An 11,521-nucleotide genomic window follows, 5' to 3' on the forward strand; every position below is an offset into this window, starting at 1 on the left:
TTCAACAACATAAAATGAGTCCTCTGTCCTACTGCAGACACACACACACACACACACACACACACACACACACACACACACACACACACACACACACACAAAGACAACACAGTGACAGTTTTGTGACTGATTACATCTACATGATTTTCAACTCTGCCATTTGAGTGGTGTGTGTGTGTGTGTGTGTGTGTGTGTGTGTGTGTGTGTGTGTGTGTGTGCACGCTCTGCCAATATTTGCAAGAAATTAACAAATGATGAAGAGAATTTCAGAATTGTCTGTGTTTTAAAACTGTGTGTGTGTGTGTGTGTGTGTCAGTGACTGCAGATGAGCTGTGGCGTGGTGTGTTAGCCGAGAGCGGCGCCGGATCCAGGAAAGGAAGAGGGAAAAGAACCAAACGAAAACTGAAGAAAGATTTGAATCGAGGACAGAATATCGGAGAGGGTAACACACACACTCACAGACACACACACACACACACACACACATATATACACACACACACACACACACATATATACACACACATATACACACACATACACACACATAAACACACACACATATACACACACATACACACACACACACACACACACACACACACACACACATACATATACACACACATATACACATACACATTTCTGACTAACATATTTGGTTCTGTTTTACTGGTCTGCCCAAAATGTATACTGAAGATGAATCAATTCATAAATCAGTGAATCATTTAAATGACTGAATCAAACATAACTGAATGAATCAGTAAATAATCTTTGTTCTTTATGCTTCTTCTCCTCCTCTTAATCTTACAGGTCGTGATGGCTTCCTCTGGCCAGGTCTGAATGTTCCTATAATTAAAGCTGGAACCATCCAGTCGTTCTCTAAACGAGGAGAGGTGGAGCAGCAGGAGTTGAGGGCGGAGCTTGAGCGTCAAAGGGATGAGTGGGACAGGAAGAGGAAGATGAAGATAAAGAGAGAGAGGGGCTGGTCAGGAAACTGCTGGGGAGGAATCAGTCTTGGACACCCAGACCCAGGCCCGAACGGAGGTGTGTGTGTGTGTGCGAGGGCGCGTGTGTGTGTGTGTGTGTGTGTGTGTGTGCGTGCGTGTGCGTGCGAGGGCAAGTGTGTGTGTGTGTGCGAGGGCAAGTGTGTGTGTGTGCGAGGGCAAGTGTGTGTGTGTGCGAGGGCAAGTGTGTGTGTGTGCGAGCGCAAGTGTGTGTGTGTGTGTGTGTGTCCCACCTTTTTTCCCCCCAGAAATTCTCAAAATCACCCACAAGTTTATATAAAAAATAAAAATGTCAGGACAGATTGGTGTTTGAATGTCAAGTCCAAATTATTTATAAAATTGTGTTGTGATGTTGTGTTTTTTTTTTTTTTTGTTTTTTAGAAACATACGAAGATTTTGACTGCAGAGTTATTGAGGTGAGTGAATGTGTGTGTTTTTGTGTGTGTGTGTGTGTGTGTGTGTGTGTGTGTGTGTGTGTGTGTGTGTGTGTGCGCCCTTATCCAGAGCGACGTACTAAAGTGCATACGTCACTGTTACTGCACACATCCCTCTGGTTCACAGGGTTACAGACGTCAGATACCACGAGACTAAAACTCTGTTTAAAGGTTTTTGTCTCTTTTTGGGTTTTTTTAATATACAAACAACAAACAGGTAAAGACGTGCTAGAGGATGTGTTTCATGAATAAGTCTGAAGATATCCGGTGACTCACAGAGTGTGTGTGTGTTCATCCCACCACCTCGGTGCAGAACAGAACAGAGTCTTGTAGTAAACGTCCCTCTTACCCTGAGAGATGGTGGGAATAGTGGGGCAGTGCTGTAGATCTGAGGGTGTGAGGTGCAGTGTGAGGAGTGATGAGGGCTTTGGGGTAAGAGGGAGATGGTCTGGTTGTGGCTTTGTTAGTTAGTTTGTTTCTTAGTTGTGGCAGTCTGTGGACAGAAATGTCCGAATCCTTCTAATGTTGTAGAGAAGAAACCGACATGAGCGAGTCACATTAGGGACATGAGAGGAAAAGGACAGTTGATGGTCCATGGTTACCCCAAGGGTGTGAGCTGTGGCTGAAGGGGAGATCAGATCGTTGTGCAAGGATATAACAAGATCATGACCTGGGGATGAATCACCTGATGATCAGCAGTTCAGTTTTGCTAGGATTGAGCTTTAACTGATGAGCAGTCATCCATGATGAAATTTCTGCCAGACATGCTGAGATCCGGTCAGAAGCTGTGGCATCTGAGGGTGGGAAAGAGAAGATAAGTTGTGTATCATCAGCATAGCAGTGGTAAGAGAACCCATGTGAGGAAATAACTTCACCAAGAGAGTGAGTATACAAGGAGAAAAGAAGAGGACCAAGTACTGAGCCCTGTGGGACACCAGTGGAGAGTCTGTGTGGAGCAGATGTCACTCTCCTCCATGTTACCTGATATGAGCGTCCTTCCAGGTAGGAGGCAAACCATTCCCAAGCTGATCCGCAAATCCCAAGACAAGGATAAGAGAGTCTTGTGGTTGACCGTATCAAACGCTGCTGAAAGGTGGAGGAGGATAAGGATGGATGACAGTTTGTCTGATCTAGCAGTATGTAGCTTCTCAGAGACATCCAAAAGGGCTGTCTCTGTAGAGTGAGCTGCTTTAAAGCCAGACTGTTGGGGTCTTGGAGGTTGTTCTGTGAGAGATAGACAGACAGGTGATTATAGACAATGTGTTCAAGAATTTTTGAAAGAAATGAGAGAAGTGATACCGGTCTGTAGTTACTGATGTCTGATGGATGGGAATAAACCTTGCTCTCTTGAAAGTAGTTGGTACCTGACCAGATGCTATGGATCTATTGATGATGGTGGTAATGAAGGGCAGTGTAGTGAAGAAGAAGACAGGATCAGGAAGAGAAGAAAGAGTGCCAGAAGGTACAGAAAAAGGGGAGACAGAGTGGAGGTTGTGGTGGGTAAGAGTGAGGGGGTAAGGGGTAGTTTTAGGTAGGATAAGGAGAGTGATGGTGAAGGATACCAGGTGATGATCAGAGACGTGTAGTGGGGAGTCGAAGAGTCAGGAGGGAAGAAGATTGAAGCTCGTCAGAGGGGAGGTTGAAGTCACCAAGCACTGTCAGAGATGTTTGCTGCTCATTACATTAATCATGGGCGTCGGAAGTAAATACAAAGTGGGCGTGTCCTGTCCCACACACACAATGGTTCCCACGCCCATGGATATCAGGAAGCAGCAGCGTGGTCAATGCTGTAGGTAAAACACGGAATGGAGTTTAATTTATTAGGGAATTCCTCAAGCAGAATGGATTCGACTGGCGGCGCTCTGAAAAGTAATAAAAAAAAGACATTATGCGCTGAATAGAGACGGTAAAAGTGGGTGGGTCCTGCGCTGAATAGAGACGGTAAAAGTGGGTGGGTCCTGCGCTGAATAGAGACGGTAAAAGTGGGTGGGTCCTGCGCTGAATAGAGACGGTAAAAGTGGGTGGGTCCTGCGCTGAATAGAGACGGTAAAAGTGGGTGGGTCCTGCGCTGAATAGAGACGGTAAAAGTGGGTGGGTCCTGCGCTGAATAGAGATGGTAAAAGTGGGTGGGTCCTGCGCTGAATAGAGACGGTAAAAGTGGGTGGGTCCTGCGCTGAATAGAGATGGTAAAAGTGGGTGGGTCCTGCGCTGAATAGAGACGGTAAAAGTGGGTGGGTCCTGCGCTGAATAGAGACGGTAAAAGTGGGTGGGTCCTGCGCTGAATAGAGACGGTAAAAGTGGGTGGGTCCTGCGCTGAATAGAGACGGTAAAAGTGGGTGGGTCCTGCGCTGAATAGAGACGGTAAAAGTGGGTGGGTCCTGTCTGAGTGAGATTAAAAATACGGTGTGGTCGAATATATCAGTACTACAGTATATATGCCCATAATACACACCTTAAGGGAGACTGAAACTCCTCCTGATTAATCAGCTGAGACAACAACAAAGACCAACACTAGAATATAAACAATGGTATAGAACAGAACACAATTCACTACTCTAGAACAAAGGGACTTAAACAGATACACAAAAGTCAGGAACCTACTTTTAGAAGATATATATATTCAAATAAAGAGAGTTAAAACACACACACACTGACTGGTACACAGGCCCCGCCTTCTTCACTGATATTGTCTGGTACACAGGCCACGCCTCCTTCACTGACTGGTACACAGGCAACGCCTCCTTCACTGACTGGTACACAGGCCACACCTCCATCACTAGGACTACCTGGTACACAGGCCACACCTCCATCACTGATCTTGACTGGTACACAGGCCACGCCTCCTTCACTGACTGGTACACAGGCCACGCCTCCTTCACTGACTGGTACACAGCCCAGCCTCCTTCACTGACTGGTACACAGGCCACGCCTCCTTCACTGACTGGTACACTTGCCATGCCTCCTTTACTGACTGGCACACAGTCCATGCCTCCTTTACTGACTGGCACACAGGCCACGCCTCCTTTACTGACTGGCACACAGGCCACGCCTCCTTTACTGACTGGCACACAGGCCATGCCTCCTTTATTGACATTGAATGGTACACAGGCCACGCCTCCTTCACTGACATTGAATGGTACACAGGCCACGCCTCCTTCACTGACTGGTACACTGGCCACGCCTCCTTTACTGACTGGCACACAGGCCATGCCTCCTTTACTGACTGGTACACAGGCCACGCCTCCTTTACTGACTGGCACACAGGCCACGCCTCCTTTACTGACTGGCACACAGGCCACGCCCCCTTTACTGACTGGCACACAGGCCACGCTTCCTTTACTGACTGGCACACAGGCCACACCTCCTTTACTGACATTGAATGGTACACAGGCCATGCCTCCTTTACTGACTGGTATACAGGCCCCGCCTCCTTTACTGACCGGTATACAGGCCACGCCTCCTTCACTGACTGGTACACGTGCCATGCCTCCTTCACTGACATTGAATGGTACACAGGCCACGCCCCCTTTACTGACTGGTACACAGGCCACGCCCCCTTTACTGACTGGTACACAGGCCACGCCCCCTTTACTGACTGGTACACTGGTCACGCCTCCTTTACTGACTGGTACACAGGCCACGCCTCCTTTACTGACTGGTACACAGGCCACGCCTCCTTTACTGACTGGTACACAGGCCACGCCTGCTTTACTGACTGGTACACAGGCCACGCCTGCTTTACTGACTGGTACACAGGCCACGCCTCCTTTACTGACTGGTACACTGGCCACGCCTCCTTTACTGACCGGTACACAGGCCACGCCTCCTTTACTGACTGGTACACAGGCCATGCCTCCTTCACTGTGTCGTGGTAGTGTGTTGTAGTGTGTAGTGATTATCTGCTGTTGTGATTGTGTCCCTCATTCTCTCAGTAATGATGGAGGATGTGAGATGATGATTCAGGATCCATGTCCATTTAAATGTCATTGATAATATCTCATAGTGTTAGTAACAATCCCTTTCTCTCTCTCACACACACACACACACACACACACACACACACACACACACATTTAGAGTAAGTGACAAAGTGCTGTTAGAACTCCTGTCCACTTATAAAGGTGCATTAATTAATTCCGAGGCTTCCAGGAAGCGGCAGACACTTTGCCAAGGACACAGAGTTTACTGCCAGCACTGAGAGATGGACTGAGAGAAAGAAATAAAGAGTTATAGAGAGAGAGAGAAAGAGAGAGAGAGAGAGAGAGAGAGAGAGAGAGAGTCCAAAAAAAACGGCTTCAGAGTCTGAGTGCATTTTTACTGCACAGAAGCTGAAGTCTGGAGACGCTCCTGTTTCCTGTCCTCTACATGTGTGGGGTTTCGAGCTCTGACTCTTCTCTCAGCCGACGCTCTGCTCCTGTGGGGTTTAATGTCTGCAGATTGTGTCTCTTCTGACTAAAGGCAGACTCGGGACACTGTCTCGCTCTTAGGAAGTCAGCCCATTTTCTGGTCTTCAAAACTTAGGCTGTGTTCTTTGAGTTGGAGGTCAGGCTCTTCTCAGATGATTTGATGAATACAGTATAAATATGATGAGAGTTGTTTAATGGCTGTTAGCTGATTAGCTTTTAGTTCTTGGCAGTCCTCTCAGAGTCTTGTATTGTACACACACACACACACACACACACACACACACACACACACACACACACACAGAGTTTCCTCTTTTAGCTGTGAATAGCATGTTCCTGCAGTCTTCCTCTGCTCCCTCGCTCTCCTCCTTCCCAGGAACTCAGTTCTATCGCTCGCCTAATTAGCCAATGCAATTAAGTTTCTCTCTCTGCGTTCACTTTGCAGATTGATGGCAGCGCTTCAGGGCAGGACGCTGTTTTGTGTCTTTGTGTGAATGGAAGCAGAGTAATTGTGTTACTGTCCTTGCAGTAAAGACAGAAACAGCAGCCAGAATCAAACACAAAGGCAGCTTAACGACAGCCAGCTTAATTACCATGCAGGAGGAGTCTCACTCGCTTCACTCTCTCCTTTTATCTCTCCATTTCTCCCTCGCTTCATCCCTTCACTCAGATTCTGCTGTTTGCTAAATGAAATGCCGCTGTGTTCCTCACTAATGGCTCAGCGCTGTGACTCTGTCAGATGGATTCATTAACGTGATGTTTTCATCTGCCCAGTGATCTGCAGTGAATCATCTCAATTCCAATAATTACCAACACACACACTTCTAATAGTTATACACTGGTTGACCTTTGACCTTACAGTGATCATAACAAGAGATTTTTATGTATAAAGTGACAGACCATAGAATGATGCTGGACCTGTGAGGTAGAGGTCTTCTGGGGTCTAAAGAAATGCACCCGACCCAAAGGGACCCGAGTCACTTTTTACCCGAACCCGACGTGCATACATATATAACATACATAGATAACATACATAGATAACATACATAGATAACATACACATATATAACATACACATATATAACACACATACATATATAAACACGAAAAAATTAGACCCGAGTCCGACCCCAAGGCAATTTTTTTTACCCGATTGACTGAATGTTGCGTAACTCTACACTAAAGTAACCGCTACCGTGTGGATTCAGAATTGATTGACAGGTCTGTTTCAATGAAAATTAGCTCACCGCCAGTCACACGATGTCACCAGATACAGTAGTTCGGGTCGTCTCAGGTCCGTTCGGTAAAAACACATTTATTTTAAACTACCTGAGACCCGATGCTGCTATTATTATACTGACCCTGTCTGAGGTACACGGGAACTTTTAGACCCGAACCCGCTCGGGACTCGGGTCGGACCTCGTGTTTTCGGACCTAAGTGGACTTGTGAAGACCTCTACTGTGAGGAGTGTACATGAGACACACACACACACACACACACACACACTCAAACACACTCACACACACTCACACATAGAGCTTAAGAGTCTCTTTGTGAGTTGTCTGAAGTGTGTTCTGTTTTATAAAAATAATTGTGTGTTATGATAATGAAAAGTTAGATTGAATAATGACACGAATGGCTAATAAACAGGTGTGTATGTGTGTGTATGTGTGTGTATGTGTGTGTATGTGTGTGTGTGTGTGTGTGTGTGTGTGTGTGTGTGTGTGTGTGTGTGTGTGTGTGTGTGTAAGGATAAACATGATGATGTGAAATCAGACAGAGGCATGTGTCCCTCAACACTGGTAAAGTTACACTGAGCTGTAAACAGACTTTGGGTCCTGAGCTGATCCTGTATCAGTGATGAACGAGGGAGATTTATTAATCAGTCAGTGACCTGAGATCTGTCCTGATCTCCTGTAGTACATTACACAGTTACACCATGACACAGTGTGTAATAAAGGGCTTTATAACGTTGTGTGTTTTATTATTACTTCTCTATTAATGTCTAATCTCACACACATTGGGTTCTCCAGTGAAGCTTTAGCAGTGTGTTCAGGCCCACTGGTATAAACTTTAACTGAGTGTGTGTGAGTGAGTGTCTGTGTGTCGGTGTGTGTGTGTGTCTGTGTGTGTGTGTGTCTGTGTGTGTGTGTGTCTGTGTGTGTGTGTGAGTGAGTGAGTGAGTGAGTGAGTGAGTGAGTGAGTGAGTGAGTGAGTGTGAGTGAGTGGGTGGGTGGGTGAGTGAGTGGGGTGGGGTGGGTGGGTGAGTGAGTGGGTGAGTGGGTGGGTGAGTGTGTGAGTGAGTGAGTGGGTGGGTGTGTGAGTGTGAGTGGGTGGGTGGGTGAGTGGGTGAGTGGGTGGGTGGGTGGGTGGGTGAGTGAGTGGGTGGGTGAGTGAGTGGGTGAGTGTGTGAGTGAGTGGGTGGGTGAGTGAGTGGGTGGGTGAGTGAGTGGGTGGGTGGGTGGGTGAGTGTGTGAGTGTGTGTGTGTGGTGCCATCAGAGCTCAACACTTCCCCTTACCCTGGGTGTGAAACAGAACTTGCACTGTGTCTCCTCATTTGTGATGTCTGACAGTTTGTTGTATAGATGTATCATCACTACACAACTGTACTGTACCTCACACACACTGTCCTGAAATGTGCCTTTACACACCTGTATTATACACACACATGTATTATACACACACACATGTATTATACACACACACATGTATTATACACACACCTGTATTATACACACACATGTATTATACACACACACATGTATTATACACACACCTGTATTATACACACACATGTATTATGCACACACATGTATTATGCACACACATGTATTATACACACACACATGTATTATACACACACACATGTATTATACACACACACATGTATTATACACACACACATGTATTATACACACACACATGTATTATACACACACACATGTATTATACACACACATGTATTATACACACACCTGTATTATACACACACACATGTATTATACACACACACTGTCCTGAAAGGTGCCTTTACACACATGTATTATACACACACCTGTATTATACACACACATGTATTATACACACACACTGTCCTGAAAGGTGCCTTTACACACATGTATTATACACACACATGTATTATACACACACATGTATTATACACACACATGTATTATGCACACACATGTATTATGCACACACATGTATTATACACACACACTGTCCTGAAAGGTGCCTTTACACACATGTATTATACACACACATGTATTATACACACACATGTATTATACACACACACTGTCCTGAAAGGTGCCTTTACACACATGTATTATACACACACATGTATTATACACACACATGTATTATACACACACACTGTCCTGAAAGGTGCCTTTACACACATGTATTATACACACACATGTATTATGCACACACATGTATTATGCACACACATGTATTATGCACACACATGTATTATGCACACACATGTATTATACACACACACATGTATTATACACACACATGTATTATACACACACACATGTATTATACACACACACATGTATTATACACACACATGTATTATACACACACACATGTATTATACACACACACATGTATTATACACACACATGTATTATACACACACATGTATTATACACACACATGTATTATACACACACACATGTATTATACACACATGTATTATGCACACACATGTATTATACACACACACATGTATTATACACACACACACGTATTATGCACACACACACGTATTATACACACACATGTATTATACACACACATGTATTATACACACACATGTATTATACACACACACACGTATTATACACACACATGTATTATATGCACACACATGTATTATACACACACACATGTATTATGCACACACGTATTATACACACACATGTATTATACACACACATGTATTATACACACACACATGTATTATACACACACATGTATTATACACACACATGTATTATACACACACATGTATTATACACACACATGTATTATACACACACACATGTATTATACACACACATGTATTATACACACACACATGTATTATACACACACATGTATTATACACACACATGTATTATACACACATGTATTATACACACACACATGTATTATACACACACATGTATTATACACACACACATGTATTATACACACACACATGTATTATACACACACACATGTATTATACACACACATGTATTATGCACACACATGTATTATACACACACATGTATTATACACACACACATGTATTATACACACACACATGTATTATACACACACACATGTATTATACACACACACTGTCCTGAAAGGTGCCTTTACACACATGTATTATACACACACATGTATTATACACACACATGTATTATACACACACACTGTCCTGAAAGGTGCCTTTACACACATGTATTATACACACACATGTATTATACACACACACTGTCCTGAAAGGTGCCTTTACACACATGTATTATACACACACATGTATTATACACACACATTTATTATACACACACATGTATTATGCACACACATGTATTATGCACACACATGTATTATGCACACACATGTATTATGCACACACATGTATTATGCACACACATGTATTATACACACACATGTATTATACACACACACATGTATTATACACACACATGTATTATACACACACACATGTATTATACACACACATGTATTATACACACACACATGTATTATACACACACATGTATTATACACACACACATGTATTATACACACACACATGTATTATACACACACATGTATTATACACACACACATGTATTATACACACACACATGTATTATACACACACACATGTATTATACACACACATGTATTATACACACACACATGTATTATACACACACACATGTATTATACACACACATGTATTATGCACACACATGTATTATACACACACATGTATTATACACACACACATGTATTATACACACACATGTATTATACACACACATGTATTATACACACACACATGTATTATACACACACATGTATTATACACACACATGTATTATACACACACATGTATTATACACACACATGTATTATACACACACACATGTATTATACACACACACACGTATTATGCACACACACACGTATTATACACACACATGTATTATACACACACGTATTATACACACACATGTATTATACACACACATGTATTATACACACACATGTATTATACACACACACATGTATTATACACACACATGTATTATACACACACATGTATTATACACACACATGTATTATACACACACACTGTCCTGAAAGGTGCCTTTACACACATGTATTATACACACACATGTATTATACACACACATGTATTATGCACACACATGTATTATGCACACACATGTATTATGCACACACATGTATTATACACACACACATGTATTATACACACACATGTATTATACACACACATGTATTATACACACACACATGTATTATACACACACACATGTATTATACACACACATGTATTATACACACACACATGTATTATACACACACATGTATTATACACACACACATGTATTATACACACACATGTATTATAC

General features: G+C 43.1%; 1 protein-coding gene across 1 annotated transcript in view; it reads left to right on the forward strand.

Annotated features, from left to right (window-relative positions):
• Positions 1–11,521, forward strand: part of LOC125145977 — a 63,473-nt gene that overhangs the window by 2,841 nt on the left and 49,111 nt on the right. The window contains exons 3-5 of the mRNA XM_047821141.1: positions 317–442; positions 814–1,047; positions 1,389–1,435. Of these exons, the coding sequence (XP_047677097.1) occupies positions 317–442; positions 814–1,047; positions 1,389–1,435 (407 nt within the window). The remainder of the gene's footprint in view (positions 1–316; positions 443–813; positions 1,048–1,388; positions 1,436–11,521) is intronic.

The sequence above is a fragment of the Tachysurus fulvidraco genome, chromosome 12 (genome assembly GCF_022655615.1).
Source record: "Tachysurus fulvidraco isolate hzauxx_2018 chromosome 12, HZAU_PFXX_2.0, whole genome shotgun sequence".
Classification (NCBI taxonomy): domain Eukaryota; kingdom Metazoa; phylum Chordata; class Actinopteri; order Siluriformes; family Bagridae; genus Tachysurus; species Tachysurus fulvidraco.